The 26,174-nt window shown below is 28.8% G+C and overlaps 1 protein-coding gene across 7 annotated transcripts in view; it reads left to right on the top strand.

Moving 5' to 3' along the window:
* The window catches only part of LOC107445918 (hypoxia-inducible factor 1-alpha), a 220,060-nt gene extending 196,410 nt beyond the window's left edge, over positions 1-23,650 (top strand). For all 7 annotated transcript variants that reach the window (XM_016060415.4, XM_071183493.1, XM_016060416.3 and 4 more), the window contains 3 exons: positions 1,479-1,629; positions 3,970-5,624; positions 10,837-23,650. In XM_016060415.4, coding sequence (XP_015915901.1) covers positions 1,479-1,629; positions 3,970-5,620 — 1,802 coding nt within the window. In that variant the 3' untranslated portion in view covers positions 5,621-5,624; positions 10,837-23,650. The remainder of the gene's footprint in view (positions 1-1,478; positions 1,630-3,969; positions 5,625-10,836) is intronic.
* Positions 23,651-26,174: the final 2,524 nt, after the last annotated feature.

The following is a 26,174-nucleotide window of genomic DNA, read 5'->3' on the forward strand; positions in this document are numbered from 1 at the left end:
GAAAACTCAAACGATTTTGAAAAAAAAAAGTCAGTCTTATAATTATGTAACACCTAAATTTTATTAAATTCGTTTGCTGTGTGAAACTAACTAAACTTTTCTTTTCACTTTTTGATTAATTTGAGAAAATGTAGCTGATTTCAGTTGCTTCATTATTTTAAAATTTTTTATTTTATGCAGTGTAATAAATAGATTGAGAGGTTGCTGTAGTAGGAAAATATGGTAGTTTAGTAAAGGGTAGTAGGGAAAATATGGTAGTTTGGGTAGTAGGGAAAATATGGTAGTGTGGGTAGTGGGGAAAATATGGTAGTTTGACATAAAGCAATAATTTTAAATTGCTTTGTTTCCAATTTTTGCGTTATAGTCTCTGAAGACTATCTTTACATCGTTGTACGTTGTTTTGTTCTTGTCTCAATTTAGTATTGCTCAGCTGTTTATGAAGTTAGTTTTATGAGGCGTTAAACAGGTTGAAATTTATTGAAGAGGTTATTTTTGGTGTAAAATATAAACTCAATTTTTGCTTCAGCTGTATTTTCTTACACACCTCAGGTTACTTCCATGTTCTCTTATGTGTATATATATATATATATATATATACACATAAGAGAACATGGAAGTAACCTGAGGTGTGTAAGAAAATACAGCTGAAGCAAAAATTGAGTTTATATTTTACACCAAAAATAACCTCTTCAATAAATTTCAACCTGTTTAACGCCTCATAAAACTAACTTCATAAACAGCTGAGCAATACTAAATTGAGACAAGAACAAAACAACGTACAACGATGTAAAGATAGTCTTCAGAGACTATAACGCAAAAATTGGAAACAAAGCAATTTAAAATTATTGCTTTATGTCAAACTACCATATTTTCCCCACTACCCACACTACCATATTTTCCCTACTACCCAAACTACCATATTTTCCCTACTACCCTTTACTAAACTACCATATTTTCCTACTACAGCAACCTCTCAATCTATTTATTACACTGCATAAAATAAAAAATTTTAAAATAATGAAGCAACTGAAATCAGCTACATTTTCTCAAATTNCGTTATATATATATATATATATATATATATTAGTTTAATTGCATAGTTCTTTTTTCTTTCTAATATGACACCAAAAATTGAGAAAATTTGATCAGAAATAAAAAAAAGTATAGATATTAACATATGAGTCACCATTTGATGTTACGTCATTTTGTTAGATTAAGTGAAATTTCAAAATGGCCTCCATATTGTAGCTTTGTTCAAAAAATTTGAAAAATTATTTTAGTTATTTTTGATTAGATACTTTTTTGCAAGAAAATCCATTCAAATCCATTTTTCATTAGTCTTCAAAAAGCGTATGGACCATTTTAAAATTGAAAGAGCCATGCAATTTTTGATGACTAATTGTTCTGTGAAAATCAAAACAATTCAATTTATCTTGTGTATTTAAAAAAAAATTATTATAATTTATTTAATTCCGCAGTGTTTGCAAGCAGTGATGGAACTGGAATAATAACTTACAGACTTCGGATTCGTAACTCAAGTTACATATATCTGCAAACCAAGGGCCAGATTAGATATAAAGACTCAACAAAGGAAGTTCGCCAATTTATCTGTTGCAACATTTTGTTAAGGTAATATTTTTTCGTAACTATGATTCATAATGTTCCAATAAAGCAACAGCTCATTTGTAAATTTTTTAAGGAATCGAATACCAAATATCTATACACTGTGTAGCAAAATTATAAGACCACTGCGGCTTTTGTAACTTGTATTAAAAGTGATATAAATTTCCGAAATTAATTTAAATTAAATGAAATTGAATGAAAAACAAAATATCTGCTTTAATTTTCAATAAACATTTAAATATAAATATTTTGTCGGAAAAAATATTTTTTCAAACAGCATCACAGGTCGTCATGACCTCCTTTGCTCATTTAAGCCTCTGTTCTTTATAATGCTTTAATAGTGTTGGCTTTCTTTTAAATTTTCAAAGAACAACATTCGAATTTGATTTCAAAGTGCTCTAGGCTGAATGGAAGATCGTTCTACTTTCCTACTATGAAATTTTACGAGCGAGTAGACATGTTCAGTTTCGTTGAAAGTTTGAAAATGTTTCTTATTATCCCGAGCTGATAATTTGCGCCTCCTACCGGATCTTTTATCTTTTTCATAACATTCTTTTTTGCCTAATAAACATAATTGAACAGTGGTTTTAGAACGTTTTATTAACTTATATATTTCACTTTTCGACTTTCCAGAACCTTTAAAAAGCGAAATGTTTCGAATTTCTAACTCAGATAATTCTTTTCCGCTTGGCATTGTGAATTTTCTTAGGAAAACAAATGAATTAAAATCTCTTTTTCTTTATAATATAATATCGTTTGCGTTTTCTGTGATGCAAAAGTTACAGTTTACATAGGATTTCCAAAAAAAAAAAAAAAAAAAATTGAAAACTCAAACGATTTTGAAAAAAAAAAAGCAGTCTTATAATTATGTAACACCGAAATTTTAAAAATTCGTTTGCTGTGTGAAACTAAATTTTTCTTTTCACTTTTTGATTTATTTGAGAAACTATAACTGATTTCAATTGCTTAATTATTTTAAAATTATTCATTTTATGCAGTGTACCATAAAAATAAGTGATATATTTAGGGTGGTCTTATAATTTTATAACATACTGTAATAGCATTTTCTATATTATCTATACTGTCTTGTATATGCGCTGTAATCACAAAATGAAATAAAAATTATTCAAAATGGTGGTGACTCGAAAAATACATGTAAAAAATGAAATTAGACGTATCTACAATTTTGAAAACCAATTTAATGACACCGCTGGCTTTGTGGTTAAGGTACTGAGTTGTCGTCGGGGGTTCGAGTCCTGGTGAAAACTTGAAGTCTACCCTGCTTCAAATCGATTCATACTAGCTTGTCTGTACTGTCAGTGGGCAATGTTGACCCCATAGTCACCACCATAACATTGGTCACGAAATTGTATGAACCTTAACCTTCATTACATCAAAGTCGAACTCCTTTCCCTGAGAGTCTCTTCAGCCTTAGAGGAAGGGCGTGGGTCGAGTTTATATCTGTATATAATATGTATTAAATAATGACTATAATCAGATATTAATAATTATTTTTTGTTCTTTTAAGATTGGGCATATTATTTTTAGCATTTCAGTTAAGATTATAACCGTTTTTCAATCGATGAATCGTTAAATGTTGTATATTTATTTTAAAAATTCATTACTATGCTCATTTATGAAAATGTCTTCACATTCACTCTCGGCACATAGGTTGAGAAACATGACACTGAAGCGTAACAAGTTGTAAACCCTACTTTAACTTAACTTTAAAGGGCAAGTCACTTAATCGTTGCAAAAACAAATAGTTGATGTATATTTTCCCCACATGATTTCGGTATTATGTTTCTTTCCTTAAAGTTTGGTGCTGGTTCGGACTGCTTGTTAAGACTATAGAACTTTTCAGGATGTGCACAAAGTCATGCGACTTGTTAGACTATTTTATATTCTGGGAGATATATTTTATTATGTTATAATATATTTTCAGTGTTAACTATGAAATTATTGGAATTTAACAATTTTAGTCAGATCTTTTTTTTTTCAAAATCTGACGAATTATTATGGAGATTATCATAAGGCAAAGTTCAAATTATCAGTTAAATTGCTTTTAAAGATTTTTGATTTCACTGTTTCTGTCATTGACCTCGATAATAGTTGATCATATTTTGAAAACGTTTCTCGTTTAATAATAGTTTTCCAGCTATTATTAAACGAGTAGTGCGTTTAATAATAGCTTGTATATTTAGTTTATAATAACTTTGTTTTTTATTTTCTAAAAATATGTATAAGTCCGGTATTTACAGAACTTTCTGACTTCAAGTGAAGTAATTAGTTCTTGATTATTATTGAACTTTTGATTCGTATGACAATTTTTTTTTCTGTTTATAGTGATGAAGATGGTAATCGAGAACTTAAGAAATTTCAAGATAGATATGCCCCGCAACTCAAAGAATCAAAAATTACACTTCAAGAAATTAAATCACCGACTAAATCAATAATCACAGCTAATGTTGACAGCGGCGCTACCAGAAATACTCCAGTTGAGCATGAAAACATCAAACAAAAAAGCTGCCCCCAAGTAACCAATGGTTCTTTCTCTGATGTACCTATGGACATGGAGGAACCAAACACAACTGATAATACAAAAAATAGTAGTGTTTATTTAGACTTGAGCAAAGTTAACTACAATGAAGAACGAAATCACTCGTTATCTTCAAGCTCTGAAATTTGCTCCCTTAGCTCTGCTGATAATTCTCTCATGGCTAATACATTTAGTTGTGATAGTCAGGCATTTCAAATAATGAACTACAATAAAGCTGTGTCACCAGAAGCATTGAGCTGTAATGTACAACGTAATAACACGCTTTCGAGCTTTGATCTCATGAGTCCCGTACAATCTATGTCATCCTCGACTGATGCTTATGCTGAACCTGTAATCCAGGAGAATGATGATTTTCCTGTCATTGTAAATTCTAACTTTCTTACATCAGACTTACTTTTGACTCCCGATGATTATACTTGTTATGATACTGAAAAACCTTTTTTCCAATCTCAAAAGTGTACTAGTTCCGAAGTTAATTGCACGCAGAACCAACTCCAGGAGAACGTTGGCTCGTTCAATGTGTCCGACAATATTGAAATGGTTGCAGACGACTTTTTGATACCCCAAGATGTACTTCAGAATTATGCGACCATCAACTCCGAGTCTTTGAATATTCCTGATGGAACTTTTGCACGCTTTGAAAACGGCCACGGAAATGTAAATAGTTACGTTAGTCAAAATCACTTCTCCACTTTCAATCCAAAAATTACCTTTGCTGGTGATAGCCAATCAGCGTTGAACATGAGAATGGTAAATGCTGCCATCAAATCGATTCCTGATAATAACTCCCAAGCAAACATCGATTTAAGTTTTCTTGACAATACTGTTGAAAACATGGCGCTGCTTAGTGATTTGAGTGATTTCTATGAAAATGCCATGCCTTTCACGAAGGCAAACCATAATAATCAGTTTCAAACGGAAACTGCAAGCTCTGTTTCTGGTACAGAAATGAATTGTGACATTGTTTTAAATGATACTAATTGTACTGGCGGACTTGGGTTAGTCACGCAAACTAGCTCAGATATACATATCAGTAATAACGCACATTCACCCGAGAAATTTAATAATTGTTCACGTGAATCATATTTTACATCTGATAATGATAATTCTGTGGGAGCTAATGGAATGAGGACATTTAATGCTGACTATTTTCAAACTCATGATTGGCAGATGAAGGAAGATAAAATCCCTAGCACCTCCACCAAACAGAAGATTAACGATCACATTTACAGCCAATTTCAAACAAATGTAGCTATCCGTAATGATGGTAGAGTTTACAAAGTGTCAAGAAAAGGATTGAATCATCTCCATCCCAGCATGAATTCACAATCAACATTGAATCACGCACAAAATGAATATGTCGCTGATTTGGATAATCAGTCAAGATCTTCTCTGTGTCCAACTTTTCAGGAAAGCATGTTTGAAAATATAAAGTGAAACCGTAAGTTTATTTTTACTGTATTCACTGCTACTGTTATGACCGTAAAATTTATTTTTATCCAATTGCAGTAAAATCTGATTTACTTTTTAACACTACAGTTGTTCGAAAAAGTTGAAGTATCTTTTTAATAGAAGGGCGAAACAGTTGTCTGCATACAATTGTCTGATTATTGTGGTTAAGTTAAATTAGGATAGTGAAAAAATAATAATAAAAAACTTAAAAATAAAATATGTTCTTCAAGTAGACTTAGAAGGAGAAAATTCCATTTTTTTTTTTTTTTTTTTGCTCATAAAACGTGAAACGTTGGCTGCATCATTTTCAAAAGAGGAGAAGGGAATTTTTATTAACGATTTAAGTTTACTATGAAAGTGATCCACTCTACATTTTTTGTTATATATGTGTCAAAAATAGAATTGCTTTCTCCATTTAAGTTTACTTAAAAAACGTTGTTTTAAAAGTTTTTATTTAACTTTTTATCTTCTTTTTAATTTTGTATTTTAAAATGTGTTAACGTCGGAAATTATTTGGAAAATTACGTCGGAACTTTTGCTGACAACATTTTAAAAATTGTATTGTATTATCATCAGACTCAAAGCTGCAGCTAAAACTTTCCGTAAAAGAGTGGATGAAATTTACATTCACTATAAATTTTATTTGGGAAATAATTTTGCTTGTAGATGTCAGAAGGAGATTGAAACTTTTGGCAGTCGAAGTTTTCCTGCATATTATATTCCTTTTTAAACCACAGAAAGCTTCAGTTGAGATTTAATAATTCTAGATTGTCGAAAAGTTTTCTGTATTTTTATTGTTAAAATTCCGTTGAGCTCCCTTTCGCGATAATTAATTCTACTTGTAGGCGGCGAAAGAGGTGGGCAAGACGGGCTGTCGCCCGGAGCATCACTCAAATGGGACGTCGAACGGGACCCAGATTTAATGTTCAGTAAATTTATTTCCTCCTTTTTTAAAGAATTGTTTGCTTTAAAATATATTATTTTGTTATCTTTTATTAATTATATATTCTTAGGTTAACTTTTTATTATGGATAAAGTTCTCTAAGTAAAAGTTTTACTAAATATGGAAAGAAGAGTAGCGTGCAGAAAAACCATTTGTTTGACATTGAATAGAATGAGTTTCGTATTTTCCAAGGATATCTTTTCTGTATAAATTTATGATTCAGAAACCATCCAACAAACAAGTCAATATTCTTAAAAGATGAATGCAATAGAAAAACAGGGAGATGAGTGACCTTGGAGAATTAAATTTTGTATCAATTGAGCCTTGTGTCAAACGTATTCTTAATACAATTTGAATTTGCTGATACAAATCTTGATATTTTATGTAGAAAAAACTTATATTTCGTCTCAAAATTTAATTTTTCATCCGAATTTCGGTGGGTTTTTTTTTGTTGAAAAATTGGGTTTTTTCAGAAACAAGACCTCAAGGTTAATTTCTAAGATAATTACCAAGATCTTTGTAAATTTTAAGTTGACAACAAGAAACATTTTTTTTTTATTTCCAATGAGCTGCACAATCGGTCTTGCCGATGAGCAGACCTTGTGCGTTCTCCAGAGGTAGTATCTACTCTTTCAGGACCACCACAATGGTTGCGATACCGTTGGTCATGTTAATTTGGACGTCTAGTTTCTGCTACACTAGATGGCAGCACCGAGACTCTATTTGGATGCTAAAGTGCACTAGGAATTTAATTTTGACGGAAATGCCAAGAGCCAATAAGGCACTAACGACATGGCCGCTGAGGATTTTCTGCATCTCGAAAATCCGGTGTCTGGGCAGGGAATCAAACCCGCAGACTTGGGCTCTGAAGGCCGACGACAAACCAACTGCGCCACCCAGCCACTTAAGAAACATATATATATATATATGTAAAATGATGCAGTCGGGCCGAGCAGGAAAACAGACACAGGATTTTAATGAAAGCACAATAATTTATTTGATCATCTTCAAATGAATGACGAGCGAAAATTGAAGTGTTTACTCTAACGACGATCAGTCTTTCTGGTAGGGAAAATCTTGCAAAAAATCCGAAATTGTCTCTATTTAGGGAAAAGAGGGAAATCTTAGAAATTGCTATTGCTTCTTGAAAAAGGTCGTACGATTCCCACAAGGAGAAAAAGGGGAAATGTCTTTACTTATAATTATGCATACTTGAGCCAAAAATAGATTAAATCTTAGAATAATTAATTAGAAGTTGTTTTAAAGCAAAGAACTAACATAAAAAGATTAATAAAAGATTTTTCTGGGAAAATAAAGTAAGACTTTTTTTTCTCTAAAAATATTTGCTATTAGCAGGCTCGATAACTTCTTCATTCATGTGATTTATCTAAACGTTTATTACTATTGTATTTTACGTTGCAAGTAGGATTTTATTTATTTTTATACATAGTTTTATATACCAATATTAGTCTGATTAGAGAATATCTAATCTTTCCCAAAAGTTATTTGATGGGAATAATCATTTAATCTTTTGATATAGCTATAACGACTGTCCGTTATTTCATTAATGTGTTTCATATGACATCTTTTTTCATTTATTTTAAACGGTTATTTTGAAGATAGTATATTTAATGCATATTTTATTACCAGTGCGCTTGTCGCTTCATCTTGAAACATGTCATCATGAAAGGTTTTAGATACAGCGAGTGAATAAAGTAAAAATGAGAAATGAAAGGATAACAATCAATGAATCAATAAAAAGGTGAATGAATACAAGTCAGCAATAAGTAGCAATGAGTTTCTTTATGGATGAATCAATGAAGAGTATTTTAACGAATTATCAGATGAATGAATGAATTTGTAAATGCACAATAATATTTACAAAGCCAAATTTTTTTTTAAAGGGGGGGGGGGAATTAAAATTGAATAAAGGGTGCCGTTTTCGGTATCGCCCGAGGCGAGTGCTTGTAGCGGTCAGATATTGAAAATTTGCATTGCATTTCATCCTAGAACTCCAATTAAAATTTGAGTTCTTTAGTTATTCGTAAAATATTCGGAATTTTAATTGAAGATTAATTCTATTTGGCTGTGAAAATGCAATGAATTATGGTACCAGAGATGGATTGAAACTGAGATAGTCATCTAGTTTAGAGCTCTTAAAATTTGAGAGCTGTAACTATCTGGAAAGCGGTTTGAATTTTGTAAAATAAGTTTATTAAAAGAAATTATTTAATTTAGTTAAACAGAAAAAATTACTTATTGTAATAAATTAGTTTATTTAGTTTAAATCTGATAAGAGCATGCGTACAGAAAAGGGGAACCACGCTAAAACGAAGACGAAAGGGGTTGTCCAAGTTTTATTCCTAGTACAAAGTACTTTGGTAAAATAAGTGCATTGACACAAACATTGGTAAAACGAACAAAGCTTAAAGATAACTAATGCATCTAGTTTTTTTTTCTTTCCATTGGGGAATGTCCCGGTACAGGTATCCCGGGATTATTAGGACAAACGTTAAGGATAAGATAAGGGACACCACAAGGATTCAGACTTGCATAGCAATCCATGGTCGAAAACGACGTGGGAAAGTAGTATGACATATACAAGAAACAAAGGGATACAAGATTGAGATGCATCCGAATATTTATTGGTCAAAGATTGCTGTGGTAGATGGTATGTTAAAATGTCACAAAAGATGTTTTAAAGTTTCCACCATTGCCAACGATGCCAACAATACGGTCTGTGGATTGGCGGACTCGCTCAAATACACCTGGATTTTATTGGATATCCGCGGCATCACAGATGATCCGTGCAACCTGATCCGTTTTGGAATTCACAGGCTTTGCGTACACAGTACTTTTCAGTTCACCCTTAAGAAAATCCTCGCAGCTCAAATCAGGTGAGCTTGGGGGTTGGTGAACCGGTCCACCATGCCCAATCTGCAACACCATCTAGCGGCGAACGAAGTCGTTTCCGATCATAGGTTGCTGTGCAAATCTGAATCCTTGTAATGTCCCCTACCTCGCCTTAAACCCTATATATTTTTGCTGAAAAATGTGATTTTATTCCCATTATTACTCACCCTCAAACATGGTATCAAAGTAGGTCAGATGTACAAATATATATGCAAGAAAATATATAGTACTGTCTGTGGCATATTAGGGTAGATAAATTCTCTAAATGGAATATTTTACTTGAATTCCCACTTTTAAACCAGTTTATTTTTCTAGCTCTTTTTTGCTGGAACTGCACAGTTAAACATCTTGATTGGTATTTATCTTAATTATAAAAATGACATCCGTCAGAAATACTGAACTAACTAAGATTTGGCGATCATGTCTTGAAATAGCAGTATTCGAATTGAGCGACCTTTTGTTTGATGTGTTATACCTCTATTAGTTTTACTACTACTTCCTCCATTTTTAAATTTTAAAGCTAGATTTTTTAAAAAAAACTGCGTCACCATTTTGTCTTTTTTTTTCCTTAAACAAAATGCAAGTAAATTTTACTCTCTCTTTCAACCTGTTAAAATAATTTATGTTATTTTCGAACATAACCGTTTATGATGGAAAAAGGCCCATATAAATATTATTCACGAATAAATAGATGCTATATATTTTTCAACTTTCACAAATTAGTGACTTATCACTCTGAAGTACAAATAATATGCAACCCTCACGAATTAGCCTTGACTTTATATACATACTATATTGTATACGGACCGTGCATCGGGTGGACAAAACAATGAAAACACTTCTATACAATTAAATTTTTTCATATTGCTCAAGAAACACTTAAAATCATTTTATGACTTCCGAAATGTTTGGATCATGTGATTTCTCATACTTATCAATGAAGTGCAGAGGTTTGGAGGACTGACAATAAATTACAAACGGAAAATACTGTTCTTGAACGCCCTATGCCAAAAAATTTGGCAATAAATGTGTAACTTGTAGCAATTACTTTGGTTAAAATATGCAAGTGTCATAACGAAACAACGATATAATGTGGCTTAACTACCACTATAAATATTAAAAGTACCGAATCACTAGTATATAAGTATCACTAGTATGTACAATCTGAGGTACTTTTTGATAGATGAAGGTTGACATAGTCTCATAATTAAATCCCCTCAATATAAAGAGACATACAGGGGGGAATAGCGCAAAACTGATTGTCATAACTAGCATAAAATATTAGATGCAAAATTAAAATGGAGATGAAATACCTGATTTAAAATCATAAACCTTTTACTTTCAGCTTGGATATTATGAACTTGGATATTATGAACTCGAAGAAACCACGGTAATAAAAATTTCACTTTATTGGAAACGCTGAGAAAATGGACAAGAAGGCTTCATACAAATATTGTGAGTGCAATACTTGACTAAGTCGGAACTGTTTATAAGAATTACTAGTAGATTTTTTTAAAGAAATGGAAAACATTTCTGTGGCTCTGAATTTTAGTCATTTCGCTCAAATGTGTTTTTATGTAATTAAAGTGTGTTTAGTGTTCATATATAGNTAAGTGTATATATATATATATATATATAATTGTTATTGTGTTTAATGTTGAAAACATCTGACAGAATTTTTTTTTATTCGTGTACAAATCTCTAGTTTTTTTTTATTATATGTAATAAAACTTGAAATATATTTTTTAATTTTTTATTTGTTATATTTTGACATTGTTTAACTTGTTGGTACTATAATTAATAAAGTTATTTTTGTTAAATATACTAGTTTATGTTAAATATACTAGTTACCCATTTATTTTTGTTTGTACAGCTAAGTTATTAATTTTTTTATAGAAATTATTTATCCAAGTTTCGAGCAATTTTATAATTTTTGTGTTAATAATGGAATTCTTTCTGAATAAATTGTCACAAAAAAGTAAATATTGTTTGAGCTTTCCAACTTGTTTCTATTACTTATTTGTTATTAAAACTAATATGTTTGGCAATACTTGTTCAAAATTTATTGCAGTTTTTGCGAAGCAAATAAAATATTTTGTCTTTTTAACATTTGTTTGGTTATAATTTTTTTATCGATGCACACTCATCAAAATAAAATATGAATCTCCCTGACTAACTTTTAATGATTTTATCCTATTTTCATTCTTTCAAGAGCTATCTTAACGTTTGTAAGGAGCTATGTTCCAATTATGTTAATTGATTAGATAAAGACATGTGCAACAAAGCAGGTAACTCCAATTTTTTATTCAGGTTCATTCTTTTCAACCTTTTCGATAAAAATAACTGCTTGACAACTTTATAAAACTTTGTATTAAAAAACTTAAAAAATAAGTGTAAAAAATAAACAGACTCTAAAATTGAAATTTTTTTTATTTATCCAAGCAAAATTTGCTTAAATATTTTAATATACTTAATGTAAAAGGATTTTTAATCACATTCAGTAAATTTGGAGAAACAAAGGAATTTTATAATTTAAAAAAAAAACACTATAAATTGAAGTGTAATTTTTGGTCAAATTAAAAATTTATAATATGTATTTCTATTCTTTTTTAACAGGGTTAGAAAAAAAGTTTTTTTTTCTGTCAAGGAAACATTTTTTTTTTTTTTTTTTTGGTTGAAACCGAATTTTTTGTTTATTTAAAAGAAAGCGTAACATAATATTATGTGTTCTAAATTTAGTGTAATCAAAGAATAAAAAATATTTCATGAGAACTTTTTCAGTCATTAATTATTTCAATAAACAATAAAATATCAATTTTATTAAAAAAATTTGCTAATCTGTTAAAAAAATAATAAGAGAAAAACTTTTGATTATGCTTATGTATTACTTTACAACTCAACTTAATATGCAAATCAAAATTTAATTTGAATTGTTTTATTAGTAATGCATGAAAAAGTGTAAGTTAGTATATAGGAAAATGTCTTACTTCAGCATTATTTCTGTTATTGTTTTAGCTGTATGCAATATATAACATTAGTATCTATTTACTTTAAAAATATGACATTTATTTTCCTTAAATTGAATTAATTTAGATTTTAAGGAGAACGTGGCACACAAGATAATTTTCAATTAAGAAATATATAAAAGTTGTAGAGTGATGAAAAGGATTTAAAACATAAAATTGTCGGCATATATGTGTACAGTGCAAAAAATTAAAAAAAAAAAAAACGGATCATCCTGAATAACTTTTGATCTAATGATCGGATCTTCACGTTTTAGAACTCAATCTGTAATAGTTATCTTAATGCAATCCTAATAGTTCAAGGGGGACTTTGAAAATGCTAATTAAGTAATATTTTAAGTAACAAAATCAGAAACAAAAACACACTTTCTCTGAATAAACATATCGTGTTTTTGACGGATTTTGATTTATGTCGCGCGCTATATGGGGTAGCCGCAGTTTTGGCATTATGGTCCAAAGCTTGGATCCCTTATTGTTAATTTTACTTCTTGTGTTTTTTCCCCGTATCTCAAGAATCTATTGAAAGAATTTTAAAAAGATTGCACACAATTATAAAATTCTTTTAGCCAAATAATTCGTTTATCTCTACAAAATATAAGTTTTATTAAATATTTATTAATTTATTTCATAATAGTCGAAACAATTTAGAATTGCAATTCATATATACTTGCTTAATTTTAAAGAATGCAATTTTAAATAACAAAATATAAAATATGAGAGAAATCGGTCGAAATGTTCTTGAGAAAACAAACTTTGAAGAGGTTGTATTTTTAAAATTCGATTTCTTAGTAACTATTCAGCCGATTCCGCTCAAATTTTCTGATTCGCTATTTAAATTCCATTCCATTCTTTAAAATATATGTAAAAATTCGTATACCTTACAATTCAAAATATTTTTGACTACTATTAAATAAGATAATAAATATTTACTGAAAGTTTTTGCGTGAAATTATTTTTGGGTTATTGATTTTTGATTTTATAATTCCTTGCAAAAAGTTTTATTATTAACACTTATTAGTTAGCATATTTGAGATTACTCCTTCGAACCATTAAGTTTGTATCCTAGAAGGGTAAGATCCGGTCATTAGATCAAAAGTTATTCGGGGTGGTCCGTTTTTAAATTGTGGGCACTGTACATAAAAATAATGAAATAAAGGTTTGTTTTTAATATTTTAATAATATATAAGGAATAAATTACTTTTCTTGTCTTTTGGAATAACACAATGAAGCTTTAAGCTATACTATTATAAATGATTTTCGAATGTTGTTTTTTATGTAAACATTGTATGTTGCAAATATCAGAATTCTAAATAAAAACAATGTGTAAAAATTTGTTTACAATCACAAAGGAAATAAATTCTATAAATAAAGCGAGAAATTAAAATTGAGAATGCCATTTCATTCCCCTTTATGTTTTTAATTCCTGTAAACATAATGCGTTAATTAAGAAGATTTTTTTTTTAAAAAAGAAAAAACTTTTTATTTAATTTTTAAAACTATCGGAAAAAAATTGTAGTGATCTGTTAAATTTGCTCTCTTTAAATTGATTGATATATTTTTGGAGAAACGCAATGATGCATAAACTTTTAAAACCTGCATATTAATGTTTATTTAAAGTAACAAAGACTCTCATTTGTTATTGAACATAAAATTGATGAGATTTTTCAAAATTACTAATTTTTCATTTAGTTGCATTTAAACTTTTTTCTATTATTTACATAAATAATAGAAAATCAAATTATTAAAAAAAAAACAATTTTTTTCTAGAAAAAGATGGGTTTTTTTTAAAAATAACTATTTGGCTTTAACCAACCAATCAACCAAATATTATACATTTAACAGCCATGTTTTTAAAATTCTATTTCTTCAGTAGATTTAATTTATTTTTAAATAAAAAGTTTAGAGTACTTTTTATATTCTTTTTATGTTATTCTAATATGTGTGCACTCTTTTCAAAAGAATAATTTTTTGTGAAGAATGCTTATCTAGGGTTTCCTTTCAATTTAAATCATTTAACAATTTTCGTTTTTTTTTTTTTAAATTTCAGAACTAATACTAAGTTTGTTATTGCATTGTTAGTAATCTTGTTGTGTATGTCATGTTTATTCATCCTATTATAAAATTTATTCAAGTATTCAATTGTTTTTTTTATATAATGTTTATATTATTGATAAAGGATGTAAAATTTGTTTGTTTATTAAAATTTATTTTTACAATTTTATCTGTAAATTATAATAGAAAGCATAATTAGGATGTAACTTATAGGATAATAATCGATTTTGGAAAATATCAGAAGTTATTAATATTTTTTCAAACGGAAAATATAAAAACATTCCTCATTCTGAAAAGTTAGCAAATATTTACTATATTCTATGCCATATGTATAATGTTGAAGACAAAGATTTCTCAAAATTAGAAAAAATTATAGAAAATTATATAAATTTGATTACTAAAACTTAACACAGGTTTCAATAACTTAGTATCATATATCTTTTTGTAAGATGGAATATCTATAAAACTGGCTACAAAATAATATTCCACTTCCAAGAATATTTTTTTAATGGTTAAGATTCTACTATGTATCCTTTAAAAGATCAATATGTATTTTGCACGCCGAAGTAGTATTTCAGGAAATTAAAAAAAACATATGAAGACTTAACTTTAAGTCTTCATATCTGCTTAACTTTACATCTGCTTTGGTGTTCGCGAAAGATTTTTTTTAAAAAAAGCGTTTTGCCGTGGACTTAAGTCTTAAAATCCTTAGAATTTCTGAAAAAATATTTACAAGCTAGATAGATAGTTAAAAGTATTCTTCATTAGGTTACAAGTTGTTCCGCGATATTAAATTTCAGCTTTCCAGAAACTTTTTGATTTTTCATTGTCTTTTTGGAAATAGCTTGAAATATTTAAAATTGATTTTACAAACTTGCTTGCTTTCAAAACTAATCTCATTGGTGATAGTACTATACACGGGTAAATAGCACTCGAGTATATTGTTTCTTTATGGTGTCAAAACACCTTTTTATTCTGGGCTTTCTGCCGACGAATTCGCATTGCTTTTAGAGACGGGCTCAGCCCGACCCCTGGCCTGACAGTTTATTTATCTTAATATTTTAATTTTATTTTTCAATTTTTGTTTTAGTCCTCTTGGAGTTTCAGTTGTTTAAGTTTTCTTCCACAGATTGTTGGTAGAAAAGATTTTAATTTACTAACTTTCTTGTTTAGACATCAAAGGCCGAATGATGTGATCGCAAAATTTGGCCCATATCCAACGTTTATCTGGGGTTCGGGCGGACTCTGGCTCTAAGTAATCCTATGCAAATACCTCGGACTGGCTCGAACTTCCGAGATCGAGCTCAAGCTCATCTCTAATTGCTTGGTACCCTCTGCTATCAGGCAGTTTAAACTACAAAAGCCATATTAAATGGAATTTTCTAAAATCAGAATTCAATTCTGGAAACAAGTAGTTTCATAAACTCGCTTCTCAAGCGAAAACTTTTATTAGAAGATTATGAATGATGGAATGATTATGAATTTTGAAATTTTGATGAACCAATTTGTTACCTAAAGAGACATGAAAACGATAATTAAAAATCTATAGTAATTTCTTCTGGCATTCAAATTTAATTTTAGGTATTTAATCCGTCTTCCTCGGTAACGGTTTGTCTGATTTTTGATAACATTTTTGCTTTCTTCCTCACCTAAATAATAATATTTTTAATAAGCTTTTCTTTTTCGAAAAAAAATTGAATTATTTTAATGCTTCTTATGCATGTTTGTTATATTTTTGCAGTTTCAACCTTAAGACGGAAACTGATTACCTCTTTTTAGATTTCGTCAAAAGTATTTTTGAAAGTTGAAACTATGTTTGAATAATCTTCTCAGCTGTCCTGTCGAATTTCCGAAAATGAATCTAGTTGATTTTGAAAGCAAAGGCTTCATTAAACTTTGAAAATAAACAACTTAAAAATTTTTATGTTTTCCATGCAAATCTCGGGATTTAAAATCGGTTGCTGTTGTAGTCGTTGGAATAATTTATTGCTTGCAAGTAGTTTTCAGAAATAGCGATTTAAAAAAAATTTCATTCGCAAATTTTTTGATTAGGCAATATATTTTTAAATAAACTAACTTCAACAGTGTTTTTTTTTATCCACATTTTTTCCCGTGCAATAGATACATGCTTAATTTTACTTCATATTACAATCGAATAGATATCTCCACTATTCGCACTACTAAATGTTCGTCGTGATTGTAGTAAACTTTGGTTTTTATAAGACAAATACAGGGTTATTCATAATTCCCACCGGGGTTTCGAAGCGTTATAGTAAAAAAAACGAAGACGAATATGGCAAAAAAGAACATATGAAATTATTCCGAAAGTATTCAAGTTTTAATTTAAGCAGTTGCCGGTAGATGGCAGTAACATGTACCATTGAAGCTAGTTGTAGTAAAGAAAAATGGCGTTTACAGGCGGAGGAAATTATGAATAACCCTGTATTGATTTTCACCCCACTTGGCAGTGTTCATTCTCCGGGAATGTTTTAAAAACACTCAGAAACAAAAGGTGCTTAAATAGTATTGAAATATAGATGTACAATTTATTTTACATTGTATAAATATATTATGCGTAGCATATTTTGCATCTTTAACGAGCTTTGTCGGATACATTATAATAAAATATTTTATGTACTTAGATAAATGTGAGTTATGAATGAGCTTTAAGAAACGAAAAATGTGATATCTGTTTCTGAACTCTTAGAAATATCAGATTGAAGGACTTCAGAAATTAAGAAGTGTTACCTATTTCTTAAAATTTAACTTCTATTGAAATTTATGAAATTAGCGAAATATATTTAATATCAAACCAAAGAGCTTCAGAATTTAAAATTTGTTACCGGTTTTTTTGAAGTCCCTTACATATCTGCGAAACCTAAGAACTTCAGAAACGGAAGAAAATATTATCTGTCTCTGAACTTTATAAATATCATATAAATGAGCTTCAGAGTTTTAAGATGTATCACATGATGCTTTTTTGACTGAAAATTAGTGTTAGAGATGAAAATATTGTAAAACTTAAATTTAAGTGAAATAAAAAAAAATTTAAAAATGGTGCTGAATATGTAAATTATTTTTGGAGTAAGGTTATTATGATTAAAAAATTTTATTAAAAGACGACGCTTTATATTTGTATACTATTTTTATCGATCAAAAATAATTATAAAGGGAAATTTATATAACCTATGTCATAACTAGCTCATATCAAATTAGCAGTAATCAGTCGATAGCACAGGTCAGTTTAAATACGATATTTGAACTTTTATAATGGATATACTACTGTTAGTATTATATTGAGCTGAGGATTCAAAAAGACTTTTAAATATGTTTTTAAAAGTAATTTTTATATTTAATTTTTAAAATTATATTTTTTCTTCCACGAGTAAAGGTTCGCGGTATGTTTTAAATTAATTAAAAAATTTGATTTAATTAGAATTTAATTTAATTAGAAATAGACATTTGACTTGTATTGCAGTTATAGGTAAAAAAAAAATTAATGTAAGTTAACAGTTTTAGTAAGTGTTTCAAAAAATGTGTAATTTTTTTTTAAAAATAAAAAAATTGTGGAATTTGTTAAACGGAATAATGATATTACTGTAGTAGTTTTTAGTTCGAAATTTAATTATGCCGGAATAGAGAAAAGAATTCAAAATACCCAAGGTAAAAAAGTAAAAATATTAATAAAATTTGTTATATAAGTTAATAACTAAAAGAAATCATTCAGCAATTAAATGAGAAAAATTTATTAAAAAAATTTTTTCTGCTCTCTACTTGTACGATTACCTGAACTTAAATTAGTTTCTATATATTTCTCAAATTTGTGGCAAGAACTAAGCATATTGTAAAAAGGACATCAGAGTAGCAAAAAAAATCTTTTGAATTATTGGATGAATTTCCTCTTTGACCTGAAAATTTTCTATCAATTATGCTTTTAATTTTTTACTGTATTATATTTAAGTGTTTATCAATTAAATATCATATAAAAAAATTTGTCGTATTGCTGCTTTTTATTTCAAGATAAAGAAACCCTCATTTACGTAACCTCTAAAATTTCTTGAGATATTCAACTTATTAATGCTTGAGCTGTGAGTTTTTTGAACTTTTAACAGCAAAAACTTTTAATATTTAATTGCTAAGTGAAAATTGTTAAATGTTAATATTTTAACTCGTGACTAAACAGAAGAACGCATATATATAATTTCAAAACACGGCATCCATTTCTGATTTTTTTTGTATGCTCAAGAATTTTTATTTTTTTTGTCTTTCTCCTACTATCAACTTTATTGATTATAGAAATGAATTGTCTTGACCTGCTACATCGTAATAAAATGTGTTTTTATTAAAATTTCTTTTCGTTCTTAATTAAAAAAAGAATATCTTGAAAATAAATACTTTAACTCACGATTAAACAGATAAATCCACTTGAGAAAAAAAAAACAACAACGTTTGTATCTGAGTTTTTAGAGTTTAAAAATAGTTATTCTTTTGCAGTTGTACTGATTACTGATGGTACGTATGTATTATCTTTGATCTGCCACAACATTTTAAAATCTAAATTTTAAATATGTATTTATTGAATTTTACTAACTACTATCTTTTTAGTCTAATTTTGCATAACTAGGTAGTGAGTTTATTTTTTTGGAACTATACGCTCAAACTACTATCTTTTGAGTCTAATTTTGCATAACTAGGTAGTAAGTTTGTTTTTGAGGACTATGCGTTCAAACTACTATCTTTTAATCTAATTTCGCATAGCTAGGTAGTAAGTTTATTTTTGAGAACTATGCGTTTGAAATACTATCTGTTAGTCTAATTTTACGTAACTAGGTTGGGCTATGAGTTCATTCCAGACATGATGGAGTCTTGTTAGTAGTAATCTGTGAGTGACTGTGATACTGAATTGCGCCAGTGGGAGAACCCCATCAGGGAAATCAGTGTCCTTCTTTTATCGAAAAATTAGTACATTTTCATTTAAAAATTATCTATATGTATATAATCTGTGTGTGTGTAATGTTGAGTTCAATTATACCTGTCGGGGCAGTTCTGCCTCGTCTGTTGGAGAAATATGCATTTGTCTGTCAGCGTGTAGTACAAATTACAAAGTGTATATTCCCTTCCATTTGCGAAGATACCTTTTTCCTTTTATCAAATCGAACTTGGTGTTAATTTTTTTTATTTAATTTTTTTGATGTTTTAACAAACTGTTGATGATAGGCTATTGCACAATAATGTAAAAAATATATGGGAAATAAAGGCATCACTTTTATGGATTCGAAGATATGGTGCTTGGTAACATTTAGAACTTTTACTGGTTTATTTTTAAAAAAAAAAAAAAAAAAAAAAAAAAAANAAAAAAAAAAAAAAAAAAAAAAAAAAAAAAAAAAAAAAAAAAAAAAAAAAACTGAAGAAATTAAATTACATGGATAAAAAATTTTGGTAGGTAATTAAACTCTTCCTATTTAGCTATTAATAGATTTTTGTTTAAGCAAAATAACATCGCTTTTATTAGATTGAAATGATAAAAACCGATTTGGATTCTGCTGAAATTTCTCCTAACAAAAATTACGCTAAAACAATCTTTTTCTTAGAAAAGTCTAAATACGGACAAATATATAAATCTAAATAGGATGCACTGTGGCATGACAGCGGCAAATTTTCTAAATATTTTTCGTATGTGTTGCCACGTTACAATATCTATCATCATATATTTCGAGAATGTTATACATTCGACGAGTAAATACTTTAGTATCTTGGTCTTATTTCAAATTTTTCATTATTTTTTTCCGATTGATTTATCTCTGTTATATAAGAAATTCTGTTACAAATGGAGCGAAAATTTATATTTATCAAAAAGCATTTATCTAGTAATTATAAGAAATAACTCCGTATTTATTCTTTTATTAATTTAAGAAGAATTATAGTGTTCTCCAAGCATATAAATACCCATTTTATTCAATACACAAATAAATTCTACAACCAAAGTTAATGTCATAATATTTAAATAAAATAGTAATTTACTTAAGACACGAAAAGAAGTGTATCCTTAACGAAAGGAACTAAGAATTTTATGGAATTAAAATTAAATAACCAAACAATTACATAAATTCAAGTAAAAAAATGAAAGAAAACGATTAACTAACTCGTCGTACAACTTGAAGATTTACTATCGCACAGGCTGCTGTTTAATTTAGAACAAAAAGTGTTGCCATTTTCTCCGTGCTTTAAACAAATGAGTCGTATTTCTTTCATACTGTAGTAATTGAGGAAACTATTTAATTTCTCTCAGAAATACTAACTTAACTCTAACTACAGAGTTGTATTAATATAGTCCGGTTAGAAAAAAACCCGTATAAATTCTAAAATAATGCCTTCTATATCCACTGTATCTAATTGGACAACAATATTTTGCTGTTTTATAAAGTTTTTAAAGATACTTCACAGTAGAATAAATACAGCTTGTTTGTGGTAATTAAATCATGACCAAAATCATATTCAACTATTTACACCATTCTCAGAATTGAGTTCATTTTATAGAAAGGGAAAATTTTTATGTCTGATTATTTCTCAACAGAGTTCACTTAATATAGAAGATTTCATCTCTTTAACCAAATTAATTGGAATTCCGCCCTAATTTCATTAATATGCGAATTACTTGTTTTTCTGCACAAATATATCAATTCTTAATGCAATAACAAAAACTGTTCACGTTGAGCAAAATATTACATTTTTAATTTTAAAAATAAGTTTAAATTTTGTAAACAAACGCAGCTTAAACCTAGAAGTGAGAATGAGAACAGAAAACTTCTACAATATATACAAACAACATGTTCTGCAATGTATGTGTACAATAGTAAATACAAACTTGCCATGTGCTATTACAATGTTTGTTTAATAACTTACAATACTATACAAACTTGCAAACTTTTTTTAGATTATCAAAATTTGGCACCAATTGTTCTTGCATTATTCTATATATTTCTGGAAAAACGTATCTTAAACATGTGGAATTTGTTGTACAAATTGTTAGATTTTAAAATTAAACAACTGTTATTATGAATAGAATTATTAATTGTTGTAATTTCATATGTTTAAAAAATTGAATTTTCGAAAATTTATATTTTGCAATACTTTAAATATGTAATCAAATCTGAATACATTTAAGTTGAATATATTTTATTATTTTTTCTAATATCAAATTAATTTTAGCTATCACGTGTGTACTTTTTTTTGCTTTTTTAGAAATATGATAAAAAAATATGAATATTTTAATTTAATCTGTGATACCTGTGTATTTTTAATTTTTTTTTCCTCGTCATCTAAAAATTGTCAATTGTGTATGAATCTACGTTATGTTCAAATATTTTTTCCGAGATGAGTACAAAATATAGGTTTATATAACTATTACATTTATGATGTCGATTTTGATTTTTTCATTTCATTTTTTTTTCATAAAATAATTGCATATTTACTTTAATGTATTTTACTAATGAAAAACAAATTTGGGAGCACTGTTGGAATGGTTAGAGAAATCTTCATCATATTTTCACATTAATAATGTATATAAATTAATGTAACGTGGGCATGGAATTTCTCTCCAGAAGTATATGAATCCAAGCAGTAATTAACGTTTTGGTGATTTTAAATAACTTTCAAAAGCGTTTTCTCCTTTTAAATGAGGATGTTGACTTCTTTGGGAATTAATTTCTTGACCGTGAGATAGGTTTGTTGCACATGTGAATCAGTTGTAGGCCTCGCCGCTGGTAAAACCTCAGGCAAAATGTCTCGGATGGGCACATGACTTACGTCATCAACACTAAATTGCACAGCAATTGCACTTATTGGATTCTTCGGATAAAGTGCCATGGTAATTTTCTCTGATTTCCGTTTGCTTTCTCGTTTTTGCCTCTATATAGCGTAAAGTATAATTTAATTTCGTTACTACGAGTACGATTGATTTCTACAATAAGTCTAACTCGGTATAGTCACATCTGGCTCTCGTGTCATTATGCATTAAATTCCATCAGCCAAAATAAATTTTGAAACCGATATTAAAATTGCTACTCCAACTAAATCTAGATGCATAGAAGAATGTATTACGTGCCAAAGTGCCCTACAATCTGATTTCCAAAATTTAAACCTTGCAAACAAAAGACAATAGCAGAATGAAAAAAAAAACAAAGCTAAGTATGTTAATTGTAAAAGCAGTAAAAATTTGATACATTTGGAATTTAGTAACAAAAGATGTCGTTTTACTCTGTACAGCGTTCTTAAAGAGAATGCAAATGCTTCTTGAAAAGAATACAGGAAGGATTCTTGAAATCACAATGAAATCTGTTTAGAATGTTTCATGTTAAATTGATAGCAATGATCATCGGAGCAATATTTATAGAGACTTTGTAATGCCATTACAGCTTGCAGCGCCATCTGCTGACAACTTATTTTGCAAACTATCAAGTTTCAGCCTATAAACATTCCATTTGTTTCATTTCTTAATCTTCTTTTGATTTTGACATAAAACTATCCTTTCCTAGGCACCTCGATATAACTGTTTTCTTTGATGTGGTGGTGTTAGCTTTATAGTAAACCATTTAAACAAAGTGAAGACCTAATTTATTTTGTCAATAACGGAAAAGCAGGCAGAATTATTAAATTTACTTATATTAACCTTCGGTTTAGGGATCGTGGTTGATATACTTTGATAATATCTAGCTTTAAATGTAATCGCAATTATAAAAGAAAGAAAAGTGGTTAAAATTTAAATTTATGTTTGAAGGACCTGCATCATTCAAATCATCATTCTGGAATCGATCTATTAGTTTGGTGATTTAGGAATGTGCTTTCAATTTTAGAAACTTTCATGAAACTGACCAATTTTCTAAATAGTTGTATAAACTTATGTTGTCTAACAGTTTGTTGTTGCTGTGTACTTGAATCAAAACTTTATTTTTACAATTGTCTGCTTTTGTTTCGTATCAAAATACCAGTGAAATAATTTATGTTTATATAGATATATATGTACTTACATGTTATCTTTATGTGTCTTGTAAAACTGTTATGTTATAAAGTATTTTCAATGCTGTAGTTTTAGCGTTTTTATTGACTACAGAATCAAAACACTCTCAGGAAATATAAACATAAATAGCAGGAATGTATTTTGGGAATTTTTTAATCCATATTTATAAAACCATTAATTCAGATATCCTTCAGAGAGGAATAAAATTACTGTAATTGGTGTGTTTTAGCAAGCTTCTTTTTTACTTATTTTTTTTCAGGTATACAAAATTTGATTATAATGTTCGAAATTTTGTTGTGAAAAACTAAATTTTTTGGAATTAATGTAAGAAGAGGCTTTACCATGTCCTTGTTCTACTCATTAACCTTAATGATCGTTTCTTATTCATCATTATATCCTAAATGTCTATATTTTCATGAAGAAATATAATTTTTAACAATAAAGTATATTTATAAGTAAAGCATTTCAGAGGACGAAGAAGAAATGGTAATAACTATCAAACCAAACTGCATTAAAAACTAGTGTTCGGTTCTCAAGTAAAAATACCTCTTTCAATATTTCTAGTTTCAACTCAGCAGCTAGAAAATATGAATGTTGTTCCTGGAAGTGACTTGCTGAGATTTTCATCTGGTCGGTCCGTCGAGTTTCTGAACCTTCAGTAAAGAATTTGTTCAACAATGAACATCTTCCAGTTGTTAGGTTTCACCCAATTGAATAAAATTTTCCAAGAATAGGAAAATATGACATTTTTGATTTCGGTATATTGAATATAAACCTGTTTGTTGAATACAAACCAGGTAGTTTCTTCTAGTAAATGCCTACCAAATCTGGCATCATTAAGTTATTGGAAACTTTCGAATGCAAGGTGGTTCATTTTCATGTGAAAATTTTTGTATTCTAGCAATATTTGAAATTATGTTTATTGTTCGTATACTTTTAAATTTTACTGCTATTGTAGAAAAGAAAAATATTGCCGAAAAATGTTAAAAAAGTCGAAAGTAATATTTCATTCAATGCGCAACTTAGGAGATGTTATTCATTTTTATCGAAAACTTTTGAAAAGTTGCCGAAGTTATAAAATTTCTTTGTTTTTTTAAAAAAAAGAAGAAAAAAGAAAAGTTTTGTGAAAAAAGAAAATGGAACGTTCAGAAAAATTTCAAAATTAAATACACTAGTCCATTCACAACTTTTGGGAGGCAATGCTTTCAATTATCGCAGTGGCGTATCTAGGGTATGGCAGGCGGGGCGAGAGCCATGGGTGCATTATTTGAAAAAGGCGCAAAATCAACCAACACCAACGTTTCTTTTTTTTTTCAAAATATTTTGATATTTTGTTTTAAAAACATAAATTTCACATACATACAAATACAAATTTTAAAAACAATAATAAGAATTTTAAATAAATAAATAAAACATTGAAAAGAATCATTTAGAAAACTCTCCAGAATGCAGAATAAAAACTTCCAATGATCGGATCCTCAGAAAAATCTTTATTTTTCCAGTACCATAAGCAAAAAGACAAGATAAACATCTCTTCATATCACATTACCAGGATCAGGGCCTGATTACCGAAAAGGCACAGGAAGCAAGTGCTTCCCCTGTAAAATTCTAGGGGGGCCCCCAAATGACTGAAATTAAGGACCCAATTTCTTATTTTTTGCAACAAAAAAATAATAATAAAAGAAATAAGAAGAAAAAAATGACTCCATCAAAAACACTCGGGAAAAAAAATGGGATGCTTGTTGAAAAGTTAAAAATGATAAAAACATTGGGTATTGGACATACTTTTCCAAATGTGGAGACAGCTTTGAGAATAATGCTCTCAATTCCAATAACTAACTGCACTAGTGAACGTTCATTTTCTGCATTGAAAAGAATAAAAAATCGGTTGAGATCTTTCAAATAATAAATTAAGTGGCTTAGCGCTTTTAGCAATAGAGAGTGATAGTACAAATAGGTTACAATTAGCAGATATTATTGAAGATTTTGCGAATTTGAAAGCGAGAAAAAAACCTATGTAATGGTAACCTATGAGCTTTCTTCTTATTTTTTTAAAATCTTTTTTCTCTATCATGTGTGCTCAATTTAATTTTACTCTGTTTTTTACTGTTGAACTAAGCACATAAAACTTTTAAATATCTATTAGTGCAAAAAATACTTTTGTTTCATGTTTGAAAATTATTTGGTATGATTTTTCTGGTGCAATAACAATAATTTATGCTGAATTAGAATTTTGTGTTGTTTTACCGCTAGTAAACAAATTGGCGTAAAAAAGAGACTAATCTTGCTAAGAACCTTTCGTACAACAACAAGTAATATTATAGTTTAATTTAGTGAAATATTTAAATTTTGTTAACATATGTGCTAGCTACTCTCTCATGTTTTTGTTACTATAAAGCATGTAAAGAAGGGTCCAACATGATTGCATAAGATCTCTGTATTCCTTTCTAAGGTTCTAATAGTTTTCACATGGTTCTTCTCTCTTTAAAATGTATTGTTTATGGGCGATCAAAAGTTTCTTTTGCTCAAGTTTGGGGGGCCCCAAAATCCTATTATGCTTCCCCTATTTTCAGAGGTTAATCGGGCCCTGAC

The sequence above is a fragment of the Parasteatoda tepidariorum genome, chromosome 7, assembly GCF_043381705.1.
Source record: "Parasteatoda tepidariorum isolate YZ-2023 chromosome 7, CAS_Ptep_4.0, whole genome shotgun sequence".
Classification (NCBI taxonomy): Eukaryota; Metazoa; Arthropoda; class Arachnida; order Araneae; family Theridiidae; genus Parasteatoda; species Parasteatoda tepidariorum.